The following is a 24663-nucleotide window of genomic DNA, read 5'->3' on the forward strand; positions in this document are numbered from 1 at the left end:
GTCTTAAGTCTGGTGCTTTAAGACAAACCATGTACAAATTCATAAGTCAACACCATTGCTGAGTATTTTCTCTTTAAAACTGCAGTGATCAATTTCAAAACCATGTTTTGATATCGCTGGTGTTTGTGACGTCACAAACTACCTTGCAACCAATCGCGTCAATGTGCCTGCGGGCTTTAGCATATCATTACCTATGACCGCTCTTAAGCAGGGGAGTCAACATTAGCAGCACATTATTAGCTGTTTGATAACATAGTCAAGCAAAAGGCTAATCATATTAATTACCGTTATGTGTCCGACATTGTAAAGAGCGATAAAATTGTGCAGCGATTACTACAGTAAGTTGACCGAGTGGATCTCTGAGCTCGTGCGCGTGAGTGGAGGCGGGGCTAATTAGCATATTCATAGGTCTGCGTATACTAAATGAACCATGGGTGTAGAGTTACATTTAAGCTATTTTAAGGCATAAAGACTTTTTTCACAGGAAAAAACATTTAAATATGTAATTTTGGCGATCATATATAAGCTTTAAGGGATAAAATCATTATATTATCTCCAGACAGCAAGCAGCTATCTGTATATGTCTATATTTTGTCATTTTACGGCCATGCTGAAATGGATTTTCGCTATCAGCTTCAGATTCGTTTTTGAACTTAAATATGTTACACTTGATCAAAAATGCAAGAATAAAAAATGAATTTAAATATAATCTAGTATTCCACAGATTTGCATTTCTTCCACCAGGTGACGTGTCGTTGAATTTATTCGCTGCAAGTTAAAGGTTATATTTTGTTTGGAAGCTGAGAGTGACTCCGGTTTGAGCCAGGGAGACGATGACGACAGATACTCGGAAGCCGATTGGCTGAGCGCGTCTCGCAGAGCAATGTGATTGGCTGTCAGATTCCAGACCCGGATCCCTGCTGCGGCTGTAGCGATCTCGCGTTTGAATGGTGGCAGACGGAGGGCCGTGTCGATGTGTTGTGATCTTTGGCCTCTTCCGAAGGATCAAGGCGGGTCAGCACGATGAAATTAGGGGAACGCTTTCGGAGGACAGCGAGCGTGAAGACACCGTGCTGCGTTTAGGATTAGATGAGCGCGCGCGAGCGAGCGAGCTCTGCCAGCCCAGTTACTCGAGCGGACATTGCGTGTGAATGCGGTGACAGTCAACAGCGTCCTCCCACCCTGCTTTTATATAATGGAAGATCGCATACAGATATGATGTGCTGATGCATACGGGATAACATACGGGAGCTGGAAACGGATCATACGGTGTTCCGGGGAGGGTTGAGTTGACTTCGCGACGCCTCAGCTCATCCCGAGACTGTTATTTCTCGCCTCTGTTACTGTGAAACTGAAGCAATGGCGAGGTACACGGCAGTCAGGGCTAGAGCTGTTTGCCCTGCTTTCAACAGCTAGCCTTCCGCGGGTGGCCACCTAACCGACTCTAGTAGGACTAACTGCGGCAACGCGAGCTCCGCGCAGGTGCTGTCTGTACGAGGTGAAGCTGGCGGCGCTCCGGTTAGAGTCGGAGGAGAAGGATCTGGGCGCCATGGCGTGGGTGCTGAAGATGGACGATGCGACCATCGAGTCCGGGCTCGTGCACGACTTCGATGCCAGTTTGTCAGGCATCGGCCAGGAGCTCGGGGCTGGCGCGTACAGCATGAGGTTAGAGCAGCATGCAAACCGATCAGCAGCTTTCCAAGAGTCCTTAAGCCGGGGGCGATGCACCTAAGACGGCGAGCTAGTTGGCTAGCTGTCTTGCTCTCAATGTTTACGTTGCGAACCTCGGGATTCCAACCGGTTTGTGTTAGGAGGTTTCAGAAATTCAAAATTGGATACCCTTATTCATAAATTGGCAATTCTTGAGATTGTTTTTGTCGTCTGGTTGATGAAATATGCCTATATATTGAGAGTAGCTATAGCTAGCTCAAAACAATAGACAACGAGTTGCACCTTAATGCTGTCTGACCATCTTTGAGAGCTAACTAGGCTTGATAATAGTTTCAAACTGGTTGTAGAGTATTAATGAATATCCTCCGAATAGCCATAACGTGGTTATGCCGAAACGACAACAAGCGCTTTTGAAGTAAGTGTTACTTCCTGGAACAGGGTGTTCTTTGAATTCAGTTCCGAGATACGAAATTAACTGATAAAATGTGAAATCGGTTTAAATTTTATCCCTTCGCGTGTGTTGTTAAAACGTTTAGTGAAGAAATTGAGGCGAAGTTGAACTCCATTACGTCATATGATACTGCATAGAAGCAAATCGTCTATAATTACGTCATTGAGCTGTTAGAGATACTCTAAAACAGTTAATTCAATATTTAGGATCATAGGTCATATCCTGAGAGTTTGCATCTGTCTGCATTTTTTTGTTAAGTGCCTTTAAAATAAGGAAATTAAAAGAGAAGTGTGTAATATTTCCTTGGATCAAATATTCATATGCCAGTTGAATATGCAAAGACAACTGAGTAAGGCAAGTCCTTTAACAGTTGAACAGTACATTTTCCTCGAAAAATGTAAATATCGTGGCCCAATACCAGCCCAAGGCAACAACACTGGCCTAACCAATGGTATGAGTCTGGGGGCAGGATTATTTGTTTGACTGACCAATGGCGCACGGGGAGTGGTTCAGGAAACCTGTTCGAAGAAAATCATTATGGTGATGATGTTCGGTTTGTGGTCATAAAACTGCTATTATAAGGATACTTTTTATATGTAGTACGTGTATATGTTACGTTTATGTTTTTCGTGTACAGACGACAACGATCCCCGTTCACACGGATCCGCGAAAACGATTAAAAACGCTGTATTATTCATGCCAGGCCAGTAGATGGCGATGTCACTTTGTAAAGAAAAACTGCGCCTATAGACTAGACATGTAATACGCATGCGCATGACGTCACCGTTTTCACAAATTCACGTTTTTGTTGTTTACGTGGCGACAATTTTGATTTTGATACCGTTTTCAAAACTTTGTGATTTCAGGCCGTTGTTGTGTAAAGGCTGATTTATAGTTCTGTGTCGGATCTACGGTGTAGAGACTACGCCGTATGCTACACGTCGGTTTTCATTTATACTTCTGTGTCGATTTCTGACCTGAGGGAGGGGTTCTAGCAGACCAATCACAGCGCTTGCGGTCCACGTAGAATTGACGCATTGTTACATTTTTGGAGAGGTGCACGTCAGGTTGCGCCGTAGGCTACGCGTGCTACACACAGCCTACGACTTGGCTGCAGAAGTGTAAATCAGCCTTAAATGAATGCCCAAAATGCATAAAAAGTTCAGTTTTTAGTTGAAAACGGTGTCAGCTAATTACTCTTTGACAGTGATGCCATAAAAATAAACAGAGCTACCTCAGAAAGTTCTAAAGACGGCTGTGTGCTTGTTTCTCTGGCGAATAAGGTCTATAGTGTGTGACAGTTGGGCTCCGGATGTAAAAATCCCATAAATTTTCTCCAAAGGGGAATTGATTTTGAGCGATAACTTATAAACCGTTAAAGACAGACCTACTGTGAGCTAAGAGGCTGTTAATCAGCGTTATATGGTCTTGTTTAAGCCATCAGCACCCATTATTTCAACTTTTTAAAATTAATGTATTCAACAGCAGAATTCCTGGTGAAAAACTACATTACCCATGATTCTGCAAAAAATTGCCACCAATCAAATCGAAACAAGCAAATCACGCCAAAAGAACGTTTTAGTCCCGCCCACTCCCATGAGTTCTGCGAATGATGTACGTAACCCTCTGGTGCTCTTTGTGAGTCGGTCAAAAATGACCAAATTTTTATAAATATTTTAGTTTGATCATTTTTTTTATTTTAATATTTTGTATTTTTAGGGGATTTGATGTATTTTATGCTGTAGTTATAATCCATTTATTCACTTTTTGAGCATGGACCTGAAAATGAAATTTCCAACTTAAACTGTCATAAATGTTGAATGCTTTAGAGCACAGACTTAACTTTGGTCTCTTTTTAAAGACGACACTAGGCAAATTATCGCTGAAGTGAAAAAAAAAAAGTTACAGAACTTTACATTTATTATGAAAAAATGCACAATTTTTATATGAAGTATATATTTTCAAAAACACGTTTTACTGTAAAACTGCAAGAAAATCAAAGCCATAAATCTAAACAAGTTGTTCCAAATTTGAGCTTGATATCTCAAAAAATGAGCTTTCAGTAAGATTTGGTTTGGTCGCAGTACCAAAAGTTTTCTCCAGATGAAATTCGTCTCCCATTAATCTCCAATACGTTCATTTTTGACTGTGAGGAGCACAAGTATGACTATTTTTTTTCAAGACCATTTAACCTTTCAAATCATGTCCGTAAATGAAACAAACTTTTTCGGTAAAAAATGACTGAAGAGCACCAGAGGGTTACATATTTGTATCAATAATTTGTTAAAAAACCTTTTTGTTTATACATATATATCCATTGTTTTTAATTACATTTTGTCATGGGATTTTCTCTGATAAAGCTGTTAGGTGCACTGATTTTCTAGTGTTTTTCTGCTTCAAATCAAAGATTGTGATTCATCTTGTTGCTGGTTGGTTTGGTTCATGCCTTATAACACTTTTTTTTTATTTTTTTATTCTCTATAGAAGGGGAAAAAATTCTTCCAGAACGCTGTTTAAAAAATAGGCCGACACTGTTGCACTCTTCCGGTTTGTCCTACTAATTAATGTCATTGAAAGTCTCTAATTCGTTTAGAAATCACATGGTTCACCTTTACTGTCAGACTCATTTAAAAAAAAAAAAAAGAAAAATACAGATTGGAAAATATTCCTTTATTAAATGTCTTTTAATCTCGTATTTTCTGTGTGTTATTGTTTCTGGTATTCAGTTGAATCTGACTAAATATCAAGTTGTCCAACACATCCTAGTGATAACATTTTATTCATAGATATGCATTGGTTTTTCCATGAATTAAAACTGCATGCCAGGTGCTTCAGCATCCACATCTTTGGAAGAGGCAAACCACAGTTCCCCTGCATACGTCAGCTTCATTGGGGTATTAATGATCATTTTGCAGCATATTTAAACTGTAGCTTTTCCAAATCACTAGCTATTCCCATTCAGCCTTGAGTTTGAAAAACGGTCACTGCGTGATAGGAATACACATTATGCGCCTGAGGTCAGGTTCCATGGAACAGTTTCTCTGGGATGTGGCGGCCTTCTGGAGGTTGTGGTGGAAAGAGCAACATCAGCATTTTCCCTGGAGTGCTCTGTTGTTCTGCAAGTGTGCATGTGCAAGTGTCTGAAATCCTCTGTGCGAGACAGTAGCGTCAGTTCACATTCTGTGGAGGTTTTGTTGAGTGTTGGTGGGAGTGCTGTAGTGTGAGACTGGAGGAAGGAAGCTGTTCACATGCTCTCCCCCTGTGATATCAAGTTTCTTGCTGCTCTTCCAGCACCCTGCAGATTTGCAGTTGACATGGTGCTCTATTGGCATTAGGGTCGTCGACCAGACAGTGTTTATGGGTAGTTGAGGCACAACCTGTCCACAGACTTTTAGGTTAAAGCCTACATGAAAAGGGAATAGTATAAGGGAAAGTGTCCGTGGCTGCTATTTATTAATTTTCAGACATTTTAAAGGATTAGTTCACTTCAGCATTAAAATTTCCTGATAATTTACTCACCCCCATGTCATCCAAGATGTTCTTGTCTTTCTTTCTTCAGTCGAAAAGAAATGAAGGTTTTTGAGGAAAACATTCTAGGATTTTTCTCCATATAGTGGACTTCAACAGGGTTCAACGGGTTGAAGGTCCAAATGTCAGTTTCAGTGCAGCTTCAAAGAGCTCTACATGATCCCAGACGAGGAATAAGGGTCTTATCTAGTGAAACGATCGGTCATTTTCTAAAAAAAATAAAAATGTATATACTTTTTAACCACAAATGCTCAATTTGCACTGCTCTGCGATGCGCCACACATTACATAATCACGTTGGGAAGGTCACGTGTGACGTAGGCAGAAGTACTGCAGTAGGGCAAAAAACTCAAACATCTTATTTTTTCCTCCAATTTCAAAATCATCTGACATCGTTGTTTTACCTTTTTTTGGTTTGTAAAGGATGTTTGACTTAGACTTTGCACGTTTGCTTTGTAAACACTTGCTCGGTACTTCCGCCTATGTCACACGTGCGTTTCCAGCGTGATTATGTAATGCGTGGCGCATCGCAGAGCAGTGCAAGACGAGCATTTGTGGTTAAAAAGTATATAATTTTTTTTTTTTTTTTTTTAAGAAAATGACCGATCGTTTTGCTAGATAAGACCCTTATTCCTCATCTGGGATCATGTAGAGCTCTTTAAAGCTGCACTGAAACTGACATTTGGACCTTCAACCCGTTGGTCCCTGTTGAAGTCCACTATATGGAGAAAAATCCTGGAATGTTTTCCTCAAAAACCTTAATTTCTTTTTGACTGAAGAAAGAAAGACATGAACATCTTGGATGACATGGGGGTTTTAATTCTGAAGTGAACTAATTCTGTAAATGAACTATAGCACATTACACTGCAGGTTGTGGCAATTTTCATGTCAGCTGCCATTATATTTCTTTTGATGGCATAAGCCGTTGAAGTTTTAGGAAATATGGACAGGAATGTTACTTGCAGTTATGACTGCATCATCTTCTGCATTTGCGGGTGTTTTCAATGAACAGGGTTCAATATCCAGATATGGAGATATGCTTATCATTTTCTCACAGTATCTGTAAGTCAGTCCTGTGACAGGACGCCAATGTGATGTTTTCGTGTTGAGGTGAATGAGGTTGTGAGATGCTGATTAACTTGCGATCATGTGGAATGAGCAGCTGTGGAACGGAATGTTACAGTCTAGCTGCTCATATTTCAGAAAACACTTGCAGATTGGTGGGCAGGAGGGATCCTGCGGGCCGCACGGTTACAAACGTCACGTCATGACAAGCATACTGCCAGCTAACTGACTCAGCGTCTTTAGATGTCGCTGCACCGGCCTGATACCGCCCGTACATGTGTGAGTGTGGGAGAGAAGTCTTAAGCCTGGAGTCATGGCAGAATTTATTTACCCTCTAATGTTTGAGTAAAATAATTGTTTATTAAAGTGCCCCAGTTATGCTGCTTTGAATATTACCTTTCATGCAGTGTAATTTAAGTGTAAAAGCTCTGCAAAGTTTTAAAGATCAAAGTGCACGACAAATAAAGTTATTTTCTCCTTAAAGAAAGAATCGATTCTGAACTGACAAAATGAATCATCAGCAATACAATTCTCACTTCCTGTTACATACCTATGTAACAGTGTAACTAACAAATTTGCATAATGCCAGCCTATGGTCTTCATTGGCTGCTTGTGAACGTCTACTTTGACCCGCCCTCAAACACTGTAGTTGTTGTCCACTGGAAGAAGAGTTTGGTTCGTGTTGTCGGTATGTTGAGACGCTGGTTTCTGTGCTGCAAATCCACTTTGATGTACTTCCAGTGGATGAGGAGTTGGACTTAGGCTGGAATTGATACAGAAAACCAACGCTAATGTTCCTGTTGATATCGTTTCAATGTGTATCAAGTGCTGAGGAACCCTCCGGAGCTGGAATTCAGATATAGTAATAGGCGTTTCATTTCTGACTTGCACTGTAAGCGGTTGACCAATCACAACAGGCTGGGCCATCTGACCAATCAGAGCAGAGCAGGCTCTTAAAAAGGAGGGGTTTAGAAAGACTTCGAACGAACCATTTTCAGACTCTGAGAAATGAGGTGATGTGCAATGTATATTATGGGTAAATGAAAGTGTTTTTGACCTTGGATGCGTGTAAACCTATTGTAAAAGACTCCAAAACAAAATTAGGAACTTTAAAAAATAGTGTAATAGGGACACTTTAATTGTTATTAATTTTTTTGACGCACAAAGTTTGTGGTCGGGAAGATTTTTTTGAAGTCTCTTCTGCTCACCAAGGCTTAATCAAAAATACAGTAAAAACAGCAATATTTTAAAATATTATTACCATTTAAAATAACTGTTTACTATATTTTAAAATGTAATTTATTCCTGTGATCAAAGCTGGACTTTCAGCATCATTACTCCAGTCTTCAGTGTCACATGATCCTTCAGAAATCATTCTAATAAGCTTATTATTTATTATTATCAATGTTGAAAACAGTTAATATTTTTGTGGAAACCGTGATTCTTTGATGAATAGAAACTGCATTTATTTGAAATAGAAATATTTAGTTATAAATGTCTTTACTTGTCATAATTAATGCGTCCTTGCTAAAATACAGATAATTTTTTATTTTTAAAAAAAATTGTACTGACCCCAAACATTTGAACAGTAGTGTATTAATATGTTTGTAAATCCATAGATTTGTGACCTCCTTTTTACTTTCATTTCCCAGTAGTCTGATGAGAACATTTGCTCTGTTTGTGGTTCAGCGATCATGTGTGTCAGTGTGGTTTTCAAAGTGTCTATAGGTGAAAACAGGTGGGGGGGCTCCCTATATACCTGTTTCCATGACAACCATGCTGACTAGAGAGGGTCTGTGGTCCTAACCGATATAATTCACCGTTTCATAACTTCTGTTTCTCTGTGTGTCTGTCTTTGTTTCTCAGTGATGTGTTGGCTCTGCCCATCTTTAAGCAGGAAGATGTTAGCGTCCCTGTGGAGTCTGACACCAAGAATCCTCCGTTTCAGTACGTGCTGTGTGCCGCCACCTCCCCTGCTGTGAAACTGCACGAGGAGACGCTCACCTACCTAAACCAAGGTATGGTTTTCAGGACCTGACGTTTCTTTTTCTATCCTTGCAAGAACACACAGAGAAGGTCTTCAATAACACACTTTCCCCTCCCATGTAGGCCAGTCTTATGAGATCCGATTGCTTGATAACAGGAAAATAGGGGAGATGCCTGAACTCAACAACAAAACTGTGAAGGTGAGAGATTATGAGGTTTGTCAGTGCAGCGTGCTTGTGGTTTTATGTGGTGTGGCGTCTCCTGCATCAGTGAATCTACAGCACTGTGGCTAAATAGATTATCGCTGTTGGGCGGAGGCCTTGTATGTCCAAAACCGCTGCTTTTCAGGAAATGAAAAAAGCACTATTTTTTTTAAATAAACACTCACTAAGTTAATATCGTGGCTTTATATATGTTTAGACACTTGCACGTGTCATTACATTATTAACATTTGACCAAAGTCAAGCTCAAATGGAGCTACGAGGTTTTTGACCTGCGAATGTCAGATATACGTGAGTTTTGGCCATCATTAGCATTACATTTTCATCAACTTACAGGTTATGAAGTTTATCATAGCTATGTGGGCGCTCAGGTTTTTCTGTCATTTGACCAAAATCTCATGTTATAAAAGATAAAGTGCTTCACAAAGGCTGTTTAAGACAGTATTCTCGACGACAAATGCTAGACTAAAACTAGGGTGTGCCATTTTCCCAGGACGCGTCCTGTCCAGGATTTCTAAGTTGCATAAAATGTCCCAGTTTTGGTTTTGTTTTCATATTTGCGGAAGGTAATGACTGAAAAATAATTTGCCCAATAGCGTGCATTATACATAATCGACCAATCGTGGCTTGCGAGAAGGCTGGATCTACAGAGAACGGTCAAAGCATTGCAAATACGACAACATTTTAATGCATTGCATGAAGACTGTCAATAAGAACAGTGGCTTGCACAGACCTCCGTGTAGAAATCGTGTTCCGGGGCACATCGATATGACCACTTTCATGATTAAAGAGGCAAGGGCTCAAGCCATTTTAGGCAATTTAGAAATCCTGGACAGGACGCGTCCTGGTAAAATGGCACATATGGTCACCCTACTAAAACACTCTTCTCTGCTCCTCAAATACTTAAAACATCAGTCTTTATATAGTGTTTCTAGAGTAAAGAAAATTCTGTACTTTATTTACCCTTGCATAATTGCATTGCAAACAAGCAGAGATGCTCCAAAAAGTGTGCAGCACTTCATTCACAATAGAGGTGGGTGGAGTTTTGAGGTTTGACTGACAGTTTGAGGATCCAGTGAAGTTATGAGGTTTAGTCACAAGCTCTTTTTAATACTTTTCATTGGTTAAATATTTGCTAAACCCACAGATGGACGTAAAGGGTGACCAATAGTAATGATTTATGAAATAAAATAAAAATAAGGAGATACAAGGTTTCTGTCGGACAGCAGCATTATATTTAACTCAAGTTAAGAGTTCGCAGTCTCAGTTGAATTTGGTCAGAAAAAAAGTGTTTCGCTTAATAATACAAATAAAGATCAGCCAATATGTTTATGACCAATATGATACTGATTATTTTAAGATTTAAGTGTTTTTGTATTATTTATTGATTGATTTGTTTTTTTTTATTGTATAATAACTAAATGGTTCACAAACCTCTGAAAGTGAATGGCTGCGTTTTAAGACTAATATTGCATTGATTAATACACAAAAATTTCAACACAATTTATGGAAGCACCACATTAAAATGCTCAATTATTTGTGAACAGTGTTGTGGCATTGTTGGATGCCATTTATCTGTAATAAATTGCTAACCAATTAAGTAAAAAAAATGTGAATTGGAAAAAAAAAAAATACACTATTGTCTCTTCTGCTCACCAAGGCTGCATTTATTTAATGAAAAATACAGTAAAAACAGTAATTTTGTGAAATATTATTACTATTTAAAGTAACTGTTTTCTATTTGAATATATTTAAACATTTAATTTATTCCTGTGATGCAAAGCTGAATTTTCAGCATCATTACTCCAGTCTTCAGTCACATGATCCTTCAGAAATCGTTCTAATTTGCTGATTTGCTGCTCAGTAATCATTTCTTCTTATTATTATCCATGTTGAAAGTTCAAAAGAACAGCATTTATTTGAAAAAGAAATATTTTGTAACATTATAAATGTCTTTACTGTCAACAATTTATGCAATTGAAGGGTTAGTTCACCCAAAAATGAAAAATTCTGTCATTAATTACTCACCGTCATGTCGTTCCAAACCCATGAATTTTCATTTTTGAGTTAACTAACCCTTTAAAGCATGATTTCTGAATAAAAATATTTTCTTTCAAAGCAGAAATCTTACTCGCCCCAAATTTTGAACAGTAAATAGACAATATTTCTCTTGCGTTGCCTCCTACGTAAACAATCAAGTCTGATTCATGAACAAATGACTCTTAGGAGTCAGTTCTTTTAATGAATCACATCACAAATTACTGTTTTGAATCAGTCTGAAGAATCCTTCACTGAATCAACCACAAGTCTTTGTGTGTTTGTTTTTGAGTGCAGCATGTGAAGATGCAATGAACGTTTTTACATAATGTTTTTTATAACATCAAAATCAGTCTACAGTCTTTAGCCGCGGTGCTGTAGATTCAGCGGTGCAGGAAGGACTGGTGTGGTGTATGGCTCTTTAAGAGTGCTGCTTGTCCTGATGGTTTTGTTTGTGTGTGTTTGGTTTGGGGTGAATTATAGAGTTTAGTTAGGGTGGTTTTCCATGACCGAAGGCTTCAGTACATGGAGCATCAGCAGCTGGAGGGCTGGAAATGGAATCGGCCTGGCGACCGCCTCCTCGACATCGGTGAGAGCTTGTTGTGTGATTACATTAGTTTGCTTCCATCATTTTGTTCAATCTTTTTTTCTTTTTGTTTCATCAGGATAAGCATTTCAAAGCAGCATAAAGCCTCAAGAGAGGGAGTATTTACTGTGCGTCATGTGTCTGTTACAGATATCCCCATGTCAGTTGGCATCACCGAGCCCCACACACACGCGTCACAGCTAAACGCCGCAGAGTTCCTGTGGGATCTTTCCAAGCGAGCGTCTGTGTTTGTTCAGGTACACAAAAGCACTCGCAAAATTTCTCCTTTGCCCTGAATTTAAGATCAAACCACAAACGCGCTGTCGTGTTGTGGTAGTTTAAACGTTAAAGTTGGCATGAAACAGAAGTTTCAATAGTCTTTCCTTCCCTATTATGACTCATATCCGAATAAAACGGCTTCTTGAACAATAAAAAATGTAGGGAGGGACTTGATTTTGTCTGTGGGGAATAGAGTGCTGTTGGGATGACATCAAAACACCGAAGACTAATTCTCCACTGGTTCCGTTGAGATTTTCCTTGGGCTTTTTATAACAGGGTTGTAAAATAATAAAACGTTCAAGTATCGTCAACTTACGTTTACCACAGAGCTTATTTTACTCATAAATTATAAAACCCCACGGGAAAGTCTTAAGGGAACCATTCGTCTTCCGGGTTTTGATATCATCCCTGCAGCACTCTTTTGATTGGATGGTTGGTTGGTTGTGGTTTGCTATTGGTGAATGTCATTTGAGTGACAGCTTGCCCTGCCCTCGCACCAGTAAACGTCATCAGAGAAGAGATTATTTTGATTAAATGAGGGCACGTGATTTTAAAAAATTGTGCATGGATAAATCATTTATAATAAATACTGCAAAAAAAAATCAAAAACAATTTTGATTTCATGGTGACTTTAAAGAAACAATAAAGTGTTTCAGTTTGAAATGTTACCCAGTAGTTTGAGGCAGAGGACAAAATGTTTTACATCTTGCTCGTTGCAACTTGCAACATTGTACATAATATGTTTCTGCATAGACCTGAAGATAATCAACAAGGAAATCAAAAGCTGAAAATGACACTATTTTACAGCCAATTTGACACATTTTAGGACTTGTACTTGTCGATTTGTAAATTAATCTCATTAATCACAATTTAATTGCACATCGATTTTGGCTGAGAAATGAACCCCAAAAGATTTAAGTCATTATTGTGTAAAGCATCAAATAGACCTTACAAAAAGTAGCTTCAGAAAGAAATATTTTATTTGAATCAACATTGTTATCACACATGAACTTTTGGACCATGAGGTTGAGTAAATGATGACTGAAATTTCATTTTTGGGTGAACTATACCTTTAATTTTTATTTATTTTTTTTAATTAATATCGAAATATGAAATTAATTTTTAAATAAAATTAGCGCTGCTTCAAGTCCAACAAGTCTTTTATGAATGGTCCGCTGAATCATTGGTTTCACTTGGCTTGTTCTGTTTCATTGGCAAAATTAAACAAAACAGACAATATTGTGTGTAAAATAACACAATATTAACTTATTATTTACTGAACTGTTGTATAAAATGCTATTGCATTTGCACTCATTATATTTGGGACAAAAACAGCACTCGTGTAATATTGCACTCGTTACTCGTGTGATATTTCTTAACTCATATGATCTAAATATGAGATGACAACTCAAATGGGCATTTTTGCCCCAATATCTTGAATTTTAGAGAATTTTTTTGACTGCATTTTATAGGCTCCTTCACGTAGTGAGTTGTTGCGTCATATTCATCATGAATCAACTGTATGAAATGTCAGATGACCTACATAGGCATCAAATGCATTAAAAATTACAAATTGACAGCCCTAATTATAATATTAATCGAACAACAATACCACAAGTTAAACAAAAAATAACTATTATTATTATTCTATATCAGTGTTATTTTTTGCTGTGGTGGAAATTAGTATTTAGAATTGTGAAATTTTAACTGACATTGATATCTAGACTGATTTGGTAATGTTGCATTCATATTCTGGACATTAAATGCTATTGGTTGAATAATATCCATTCGCTGTCTGCTTGACTTTCTTATGCAAGATGCACCTGTATAATATTACTAAGTATAAGCACATCAATATGCAGTTAGACATTTACTGGTGCATATTGTTCAGGTCAATTTTAGTGCTCGCTGTCAAGATACCCACAGCTGTTTGGTGTAGCTAATGAATAGAGCATGCCTGGAGCACAATCTCTTTGGCCAGAAATCTCTCTCACATTCAAAGGAGCTACGCAGATGTTGTGCCAACAGAGTCAGGCATGTTTGAGATCTTAATGTCCCAGACGTGTTGGAGAGTGTCTGATTTGGTCCACTGACATTATCTCTTGACCTTGGAAGCATCTGATCAAGTTTCAAAAATATGAATATCATTCAAGTTGATTAAAAACTGATCTGTGCAGAAATAATGCAATGCACGCCAAAGATAATAACAAAGCTGCTCCAGGAAGCGATCATGTGCACCACATTAATTATCTTTCTTTCCTTCCTTCTCTCGTTGAAGGTTCATTGCATCAGTACAGAGTTCACCCCACGGAAACATGGCGGAGAGAAAGGAGTTCCATTCCGGATCCAGATTGACACCTTTAAACAAAATGAAAGTGGAGAATATACTGAGCACCTGCACTCTGCCAGCTGCCAGATCAAAGTCTTTAAGGTGACGTCACATGCATGCAAGCATGCATCAAATACAAGGAAATGTATATTTGGTTACAGACCTCAGGTTTGAATTCATACCCCCTTATTTTTACTATAACGAATGATTATGTTGTTAGAAAGCTTGTTTTGAATCATTAATGTGACATTGAGCACTAAAGTGTTTCATATCTTGCTATAAACAGCCAAAGGGAGCAGACAGAAAACAAAAAACAGACAGAGAGAAGATGGAGAAACGGACTGCGCAGGAGAAAGAGAAATACCAGCCCTCTTATGATACCACTATTTTGTCAGAGGCAAGAATATTTAAGTAACGTTTTGTTGGCTTGTTTGTTTTCCTACACAATGATATAACAGTGATCTTGGACTTTACACTGACACCTATTGTTGTGGATGTAGAATCGCATAAAAAGTGTTGGCTACTGATTGTAAAAATAGCCTATTCATAGATGTTTCACCTGTCTGATAATAAGGGGTTGCTGAGATAAAGTTAATAGTATTTAGCTGGTCATGTTACAGTCAGCATATGCCAGGAAAATCACCTTATGTCGAATTTAATATCTGAGGCCTAAAATAAACTGACTGGAGTCTTCATCTTATGTCAAAAAGGCTTGCTGCGGTAGTCGGTGTTACATGGTGTTCGTACACCAATTACATTATTTGCCCATCGCCGCCACTGCCGTTTTGCTTTTTAATAGACATAAAAATAATTTAGTTCAGTTGGACAATCGACACTACAATTATAAACTGAAAGCATCTCTGCTCCACATACAGCACGAGCTGCAGAGTCGCAGCACAGTGCAGCAGGAGTCAGATTTCACATGATGAGAGTAAGAAGAGATGACTGACAGGACGATGGACAGAGGATTTGGTGCGTAACAGATCCTGAGCGTCATTGATAAATATCTTATCTTGTAAAATGTGCGGTCAGTACCGCCAAAGTACGCGTGATTGCGAATTCGAAAGCGAGCGCACATTTAAAAGCGATTTTAATCCCTCGCACAATGTTGCATGCAAATTATATACAATAGCTCCACCCCCCAATCCCCCGGTGTTATCGGTAATACCGGTTTATTTACCGGTGTGCAAATTTCCTCACTGTGTCATCCCTAATGTCAAAGTACATCATTTCAGACATACTATTAATTTCTAAAGGGTTGAAGCTTTTTAGAGTATGAATATATATCTCTTATAGTATCTAGGAAATAGCAAATCACGGTTCATGGCTGTGACTCATAAATCGGCTGTTTAAAAAAAAAAAAAAAGAAGGGACGAGCCCTTTAATATGTTTTTCCTGAACTTCTTGTTTCAGTAGGAAAAATGCCAAAACACACAAAACTGTTTTTTTTTTAGGTATTTAATTTTAAAAAAGACTTCGGCTGCATCCGAAACCGCATACTTCCCTACTATATAGTAGGCAAAAAACAGTAAGTCACAAAAGAAGCATATCTGAATTCACAGTACTCATAAAAGAGTAGGTGAAAAGTACCCGGGTGACCTACTTCTCCTGAAATGTGCATACAATAGACACTTTACTATCCCATGAGGCCACGGGAGAGGATTTGTTAATGACAGTGAAGCGACGCAGCTGACGCTGGTAGGTCACATGATAATGACGTCCGGATTGCATTAATACTACACACACTCGTACTATATTGAACATACTTGTTAGCGATCGTGAAGTATGCAAAGAGAGTATGCGATTTCGGAAGCAGCCTTTGTTCTCTTTTAACTTGATTCAAATATACATGTGTGTCTGTTTGACTAATGTGTTCACTTGGGTGTGTTTGCGTAGACTCGATTGGAGCCTGTGATTGAGGAGGCTGTGGAACATGAGCTAAAGAAATCCAGCAAGCGGACACTTCCTGCAGACTGTGGTGATTCCATCGCCAAAAGCAAGAGAGGAAGTGTAAGCACCCACTCACCTCTGCTGTGTTCAGTTCACTCATACCAGACTCCAAAACTTTGTCCATATTTGTTTGTAGATCAGTCTCCTTTGTCAGCGTGTACCGGGTCTAGGGCTGCCCCCTAATAGTCGACCAAACGTTAGTTGATGAGTTGTGTTGATTGCAGAAAAAATACTTAATAACGGACATATTGTTACCACGGCGTATGTGTGTGTATGTGAAGTATACATGCCTTTTAGAATGGTACGGGAGGAGTCAAGCCTATAAAATGGCTCCAGGAACGCAGTACAGAATACTAGTGGGAAGTGCTGTTTGTAGTATGTGGTGTTTGAGCTTACTGTATACGCAGATCAGATCTTTGGATTTAGCTCATTTTGTTATATATTGTAAATAGTGTACAGTTTTTGTTTATTTTACTTTTTATTGCACATTTATTGCGACTTTCCGGTGTGACACCAATAAATCACCCTCAAAACTTATTTAGCAGTTTCCCTCATCCATCCGCCGGTGCAATCTTAACAAGGATATTGTCATGTCACTATCAGTATCCCAATGTGTATTGAGCCTACTGTACTTACCAGTGCTGAAATTTGTGTACACTATATACTGATTCATGACCTAGGGAGCTTATTGAGATGCACCCCTAGATAAAAGTGCGCTATCCGAGTGTTCGTGTGGAGTGTGCAAGGTAAATTAGTACCACACTTACTGCATGATGTTTAACTTAACGTGCATTTCTCTCTGTAGACACATCCACAATATTGCAGAGATGAGAGTCAGCGTCGTAAACTGCATCTTTGCAGCCGACACAGACTCAGAAAACAGTAGTTTATTAATAAATTATTAAAATGTTCAGACAGTCTCCTTTCTGTTTTTTTTCTGACACAGAATTGATATTTTAAAGGCTCAATGTTACATATATAATATTACACATACATTAATATTATAAACATGTGACTAATGGCTTAAATAAATGACCACCAGTCAACAAAAAATCTTCTGTCGGGGGCAGCCCTAGCAGGGTCGTCTGACATCAGAGCTTAACACTAGCATTTTTATTTAGGATCATCTTTGACTTCTCACATATCTCTCTTTCTCCCATTGTAGTGCTCTCCATGGCCAGATAATGCGTACGTCAACCCCAATACAGCAGCTACACCGACCTTCACCTCCAGCACAAACACCTACAGCACTAGCAGCACAGTACCAGACAGGTGACACACTCATGAAGCTCTCTGTGTTTCCTTTACAGTGTGCCATTATCCACAGTTAAACATTGTCTAATGCTTTTACTTTTGTTTTTAGTGAGTCCTCTTCACCTAACCACCAAGGGGATCTTGGTAGTCTCATGTCTGTGGAGGTTAGTGTATATCATATTTTTACTATTTTGTCTTAAAGATGCATTTTTATGTTGCATCTGACCAGAGCTAAATCAGCTTTTATTAGGCTACTGATGTAACTGAAGGTTTAGGGCCAGATTTACTAAACAGGGCAAACTAGTGTGAGACCGCAATCCCATAAAAGCACTGATGGAAGTGGATAGTTCTGCAGCTGATCTACTTACAATGTGCAAATTAAAGAACACAAACACAGCAGCTCAGTTTTTTTAAAGCCAAATGAGGGTTTGCGCTGGTACAAGCTGTTAGTAAATCTGGCCCTAAATCTGATATGGACGTACATAATTGTTAAAAAGGTACTACATATTACTATATGTTAAAGGAATAGTTCACTTTCAAATAAAAATTTCCTGATAATTTACTCACCCCCATGTCATCCAAGATGTCCATGTCCTTCTTTCTTCAGTCGAAAAGAAATGAAGGTTTTTGATGAAAACATTCCAGGATTATTCTCCTTATAGTGGACTTCAGTGGTCTCCAAACGATTGAAGGTCAAAATTAGTTTCAGTGCAGCTTCAAAGGGCTTTAAACGATACCAGATGAGGAATAAGGGTCTTATCCAGCGAAACGATTGGACATTTTCTAAAAAAAAAATCAAAATGTATATGCTTTATAAGCACCATAAAGCATATGCATCCACCAGAACGTGATTCCGTATTCTTCAAAAAGCTTACGCTGAATGTCCTACGCCTTCCCTATTCAACTTACGGAAAAAACGGAACTGTGGCCGCATTCGTTCCATAAATTGAATAGGGAAGGCGTAGGACATTTTGACCTTCAACCATTTGGAGACCACTGAAGTCCACTATAAGGAGAAAAATCCTGGAATGTTTTCATCAAAAACCTTAATTTCTTTTCGACTGAAGAAAGAAGGACATGGACATCTTGGATGACATGGGGGTGAGTAAATTATCAGGAAATTTTTATTTGAAAGTGGACTAATCCTTTAACTTGCACCTTAAATTGCAATTACACCTTTAAAATTAAAATAATTAAATCTGTGAACTTCTTGCAGTCTCTGAGTCCCACAGCCTCTATACAGGACACACAGAAGTGGCTCCTTAAGAACAGATTCAACTCATACAGTCGTATTTTCACCCATTTCTCAGGTATTTACACATGCACATGAACAGTTTTTGTTGCAAAAAATAAACTACACTAGGGCTGGGTAAAAATATCTGTCTCCTTTTGTGATCCTGATATCGATTTTTAGCTGTGCTGACGAGCTGTACGTAAAAACAAACATGCAACATATTCTGATTCACGAACAAATGACTCATATGAACTGGATCTTTTAATGAATGGTTATCAGTTATCAGTGTGAATCAGTCTGAAACACTTGCCTGTATAATTAGAGAATGAGAGAATCTCTTTCAGACATAAGCAAAATTTACATTTCAACAGAAATCTCAAATCAGACTGAATCAGAATTGGAATTTAGTGGCATCGGGAGTTTCTGAATCAGAATTTAATCACTATAGTGAAATGTCAATACTCAGCACCAAAACAGACACTCAACATCAAACTAAAAGTAGTTAATAATGATACGGATTTGATATGAGTGTTTTCCCGTCTTAGGTTCTGATCTACTGAAATTAACTCGTGAGGATTTAGTCCAAATTTGTGGAGCAGCCGATGGAATCAGACTCTACAATGCACTTAAATCAAGGTACGATAAAAAAAGAGTGACGCTAAATATAATTGATGTTTTCTTACAATTATGAAAGAGTGAACTGAAGAATTCAGTGTGTTTGTTTGTGTTCCTGTACAGAGCGGTGCGTCCCAGACTCACGGTCTACGTGTCTCTGGAAGCGTCTCAGAGCGAGAGCCCTCTGCTGGGGAAACGGGGCCACTGCAAAAACGGCGAACACAGCAGTCCAACATCCATACCTGGTATATAAATATCAATTCTTGAAACTTACACATCCATTCCTAACACACCAGAATCGCTGAGCATCTGTTGTTTTGCAGTGCAGCATCATTCAGCAACACAGAATTGCTTGATCAATCATAATGAACTTTCAACAAAGTACTGTCATTGATGAACAGAAATGTGTTCACTTCCTTTTCCTGATGCACTATATAACACATGATAAAAACCATAAGCTGACACTTTTTTTTTTTTTTTTTTTTTACATCGGTGACATTAAATGGCATCAGTTGGGAATTAACATTAGTGAACCTTTTTCTAATGATTACTGAATTTGAAGGAATTTGAGCATAAGCGTTACACATTCGGCTATTATATTACAGTGTTTAAACTATTTGAAAATTGTTGGACAGACATGAGAGACAAACTAGTTTGGGGTCAGTAAGATTTTTTTTTTTTAAGAAAGTAATGCTTTTATTCAGCAAGCATGCATTAAATTACCAAAAAAAAATCTATCTAAAAAATGCTGTTCTTTTGAACTTTCTTTTCATTAAAGAATCCTGAAAAAAGTCAGTTTCCACAAAAATATGAAGCAGCACAACTGTTTTCAACATTAATAATAATCAGAAATGTTTCTTGAGCATCAAATCAGCATATTAGAATGATTTCTGAAGGATCATGTGACACTGAAGACTGGAGTAATGATGCTGAAAATTCAGCTTTGATCACAGGAATAAATTACATTTAAAATATATTACAATAGAAAACTGTTATTTTAAATTGTAATAATATTTCACAGTTTTACTGTATTTTTGGTTCAGTAAATGCATGATGAGCACAAGTCAGTGAACTGGTGAGCATAAGAGACTTTAATAAACATTTAAAAAATCTTACCTAACCCAAACTATTAAATGATAAACATGCAGCAAAAGCCACAATGAGAAAAAAAACAATATCTTCCTCATGCTGACCACTAAAACAAAACACAATAATAGCTGACATTTGACACAGAAATCAACATTAAAGGGTTAGTTCACCCAAAAATAAAAATTCTGTCATTAATTACTCACCCTCATGTCGTTCCACACCCGTAAGACCTTCGTTCATCTTTAGAACACAAATTAAGATATTTTTGATAAAATCCAATGGCTCAGTGAGGCCTGCATTGACAGCAAGATGATTAACACTTTCAGATTCCCAGAAAGCTACTAAAGACGTATTTAAAACAGTTCATGTGACTACAGTGGTTCAACCTTAATGTTATGAAGCGATAAGAATACTTTTTGTGCGGCAAAAAAAACCAAAATAACAACAAAACACTGGTTCATGAAGCTTCGAAGCTTTACAAATCTTTTGTTTCAAATCAGTGGTCTGGAGCGTGTCAAACTGCCAGTGTCACGTGATTTCCTGTAAACGATGCTTCGTTAAGTCAAGTGTTGGGAAATTTCAATGGTTCACCACTGGGGGGCGTGACTTTGGCAGTTTGATACACACTCCGAACCACTGATTCAAAACAAAAGATTCGTAAAGCTTCGAAGCTTCATGAAGCAGTGTTTTGAAATCGCCCATCACTAGATATTGTTGAATAATGTAATTTCTTTTTTTATTTATTTATTTATTTTTTGCTGCACAAAAAGTATTCTTGTCACTTCATAACATTAACGTTGAACCACTGTAGTCACATGAACTGTTTTAAATACATCTTTAGTAGCTTTCTGGGCATTTGAAAGTGTTAATTATCTTGCTGTCAATGCAGGCCTCACTGAGCCATCAGATTTTATCAAAAATATCTTAATTTGTGTTCTGAAGATGAATGAAGGTCTTACAGGTGTGGAACGACATGAGGGTGAGCAATTAATGACAGAATTTTCATTTTTGGGTGAACTAACCCTTTAAACGTATGATGTATTGTATAAAGCACTATATAAATAAATGTGACTTGACAGCAACAAGACCACAACTCACATCCGACACCGTTCTCTCTACAGCCACTTCTAATAACAGACTTACGTAGCACAGTTTAACCTCTGTGGTCAGACCAAAACTCATTTACCAAAAAAATAATCAGGTTACCTTATTACAGCAAGTCTAAAAGTATGAATTCTGCAGACATTCACAAATGGTTGTTGATTCGAAAAATACTTTTACTATTGTTTTATCACACAGCATCATAGGCTAATGTAAAATTGAGCAACACTTTATTTTGTTACACGGTAATAATAATTTAGGTTTTCTCCTGTGAAGTGTTCAAACCTCTGTCATCATTGGTATTGTTTTAAAGCGTGTCTGTGTTTGTGTTTAGTTTACCATGCTCTTTACCTTGAGGAGATGACCGCTTGTGAGCTTACTAGGAAAATCTCCAGTGTCTTGGCGCTGCCGCTGGTCCACATCAACCAAGTCTACAAACAGGGGCCGACAGGGATACACATACTACTCAGTGACCAGGTAAACACTGAGCAGCCTGAAACAATCTCTTCTCTTTTCCTGTTATCAGGTGGCGCTAATAAGTTGGCCAACCATGTAGGCTCGTTTGAATAATGTTTTGCATCATGCCACAGATAAAACACACTTCATTGTGGACTTTTTTTGTCCTGTTCTCATTTGCCATGAGTAAGTGGGTCATGTCAGTGAGAAACATCATGTGACTGATTTGTTTTATGAATGTTTACATCATGTATTATTGGAACAGCATGAACCAATAGAAAGTGACATAAATATATATATATATATATATATATATATATATATATATATATATATATACATATAACATTTCTGATTATTATCAATGTTGAAAACAGTTGTGCTGCTTCATATTTTTGTTTTCAAGATTCTTTGATGAATATTAAGTTCAAAAGAGCAGCATTTATTTGAAATAAAAATCTTTTGTATGCTTTTTAATGTCACTTTTGATCAATTTAATGTGTCCTTGCTGAATAAAAGTATTAATTTCTGATCCCAAACTTTTGAACAGTAGTGTACATCATATAAATAATAGGATTTGTTAAGACAGGCTGCAAATTCTTTATTTATTTTTGCTAATAACAAAAAATACATTCTTACAAAGCCAATGTCAGCTGTCAACATTGACAGCTACTGTATTATATTTTAATATAAAAGTAATTACTAATTGCTATAGCAATAATGATATTGACTATATTGAATCACAAAAGTTCCCTTTGGAAAAACAAATCAGATGATTGTGTAGCATGAACAAGACTTTAGTAACTTAAATATATCCTAATTATATATAAGATAATCTTTTTTCGCTTACAGATGGTTTATAACTTCCCCGACGAGAGCAGTTTCATCATCAGCACAATACAAGGTGAAACATGTTTAAATAACACCAAAAAGTTTCATTAAAAATGCTTTTCTCGTTCTCCACATCATCTCTATGACTTTTGCTCTTCCTCAGATGATACCACTGATGGATTTCACCTTGTTCTGAAGTAGAGCTGCTGCAAAAACACGCGAAGCAGAGAGTGCGATGACATCACAAGGCTCCATACTGCCGCTCTTGAGCATCGAGCATGTTCCCTCCATCCTCCTCTCTCTTCCTTTCCTTATCTCTCTCTCCTTCTGCGGAGAGAGAGAGAGAGAGCGATAGCTGGGGTTGGGCAGGGCCTCCTAACTGTTAGAATCTGACTTCAGTGTGTAAATTGTTTCATATTGAAAACACTTAAACTGATGCCAGTGTGTGCAAGCGGTGGGCTTTTACGTATGCGTGCGAGTGAGTTTTTAAAGGTTGAATCGGGAGGGGATGGAGGTGAGCGGAAACCGCAAGGAAGTGGAGGAGAATTGTGACCACTTTTACTTAAGCGTGGAAGAATCCGAGCATCCGGCGCCGCGATACGGCCGTGCTCAGACTCTGTCCTCACTTTGCTAGTTATGAACGTACAGTACTTACTTGAGTTTGTTCGCCTTTTGTCTGTGAGTTGTCAACCGTTTCACTGCCTGCCCCTTCAGACTGGCCTGCGGACGCCATCGCAACCCCTTGGTAGATAGTAACGACCTCTCTTTCAATTGTGAGGAAAGGCGTCCTGACTTAGGCATGCGCAGGACGTCTTTATGTCTGTCTGGATGAAATAATTCCTTGAGTTTGAGTTCGGTTGTGAGAAGTTTTGGTTGTATCCTACTCTCGTCAGTGCTGATATCGTTTTCCAGTTCCTCTCTCAAGACCAATCGTTTCTGGTGCCATCATTTCTGTTGACTATATTCTGTTCGTTTTACTTTGTGCTTAGCCAGATGAATTAAGTGTCAGAAGAATATAATTAAATAATGGGATTTTTTTTGGTTTTTAGATTGTGATGGTTGTGCTTCATATTTTCTGTGCCTGGGAACTATTACTGCCCTTTATAGTAGCTCCTGGCACGGATTATAACACGATTATTAATAAACGAGCACAATCACGAGCCTCCATTAATTACGTTTCCCTTAATGCCTTTGCATTCTTTTATCTTGTAACTTTTTGGCCTAGGATATGATGTTGACTGGTGCTTTTTTCAATGCACATGTGGTTTACCGTCAGCTGCTCCAGTTAGAGCTAGCCGTCATGGCTGTGGTCAGCCGGCCTTTTTTTTTTTTTTTTCTTCTCCTTCTTGAATAGAGACTGACTCAGTAGTCATGTATCGGGCAGCTGTGCTTTGGCATGTACTGTGCTTATTATTGCCACTTTATATAGAGGAGCATGGTTGTAAGAATGTTGACTCCTTTTAACTCTCCACAAAAAAAAAAAAATTAATAAAATGGAATGACCAAGTCTGCACTGAAACCGAAACCACAATAAAATGTCACGCCGTTTGATACCTTGCTGTCGTTGGATGCTCACTTAGACTTCTGGTGTACGTGACGTTTCCAGGTTGAACAAATGATCAAAGTCTAAATACACAGAGAGGTGTGTTGTTCTCTTCCTCAGATCGTCGGACTGTCCTCTGCGTTTCCGTGATGATGATCATGGTGCCCTCATGTCACTGTCTGTCTAAAGAAGCCTCTCTACCATAGGGGGTGCTGAGATGTACACAATTAATGCCTGTACCAAAATAAAAATAATTTTCATATATTGTCTCTGGAGTATTTACTATAATCGGAAAGGGTAATAATTTTGATATTTATTAGCTGTTTTATGTGCAAGGAGAAATGGGTGGTAAAAATAATGCTCCTAATTAAATTTTTACAACATAGGCTCAGAAATATGTCAAAAAAATATAAACATGAATGAGACAACTTTTTAAGA

The 24663-nt window shown here is 38.1% G+C and overlaps 1 protein-coding gene across 2 annotated transcripts; it reads left to right on the forward strand.

Annotated features, from left to right (window-relative positions):
- The first annotated feature begins 900 nt into the window (after window positions 1–900).
- ubp1 (upstream binding protein 1) lies at window positions 901–24487 on the forward strand. Of its 2 annotated transcripts, none has more exons than XM_051871845.1 (16): window positions 901–1665; window positions 8581–8732; window positions 8824–8900; window positions 11442–11547; window positions 11695–11801; window positions 14102–14320; window positions 14439–14549; window positions 16049–16162; window positions 17268–17374; window positions 17466–17520; window positions 18573–18666; window positions 19136–19226; window positions 19329–19450; window positions 21730–21872; window positions 22704–22755; window positions 22846–24487. In XM_051871845.1, the coding sequence occupies exons 1-16, from the start codon at window positions 1550–1552 to the stop codon at window positions 22881–22883; spliced, it is 1704 nt and encodes a 567-aa protein (XP_051727805.1). In that variant the 5' UTR covers window positions 901–1549; the 3' UTR covers window positions 22884–24487. The 2 variants fall into 2 exon arrangements, with proteins under 2 accessions (XP_051727805.1, XP_051727806.1); XM_051871846.1 differs by having other exon boundaries at window positions 902–1665; window positions 14102–14254.
- Window positions 24488–24663: the final 176 nt, after the last annotated feature.

The sequence above is a fragment of the Ctenopharyngodon idella genome, chromosome 19, assembly GCF_019924925.1.
Source record: "Ctenopharyngodon idella isolate HZGC_01 chromosome 19, HZGC01, whole genome shotgun sequence".
Taxonomy (NCBI): domain Eukaryota; kingdom Metazoa; phylum Chordata; class Actinopteri; order Cypriniformes; family Xenocyprididae; genus Ctenopharyngodon; species Ctenopharyngodon idella.

Excerpts from the sequence above, each read along its gene's own strand:
- ubp1 (XM_051871845.1), top strand. The coding sequence starts at position 1,550 with ATGGCGTGGGTGCTGAAGATGGACGATGCGACCATCGAGTCCGGGCTC. Across the intron at positions 18,667-19,135 it reads TATTTTCACCCATTTCTCAG|GTTCTGATCTACTGAAATTA; the intron begins GTATTTACACAT and ends TTCCCGTCTTAG. Across the intron at positions 22,756-22,845 it reads CATCATCAGCACAATACAAG|ATGATACCACTGATGGATTT; the intron begins GTGAAACATGTT and ends GCTCTTCCTCAG.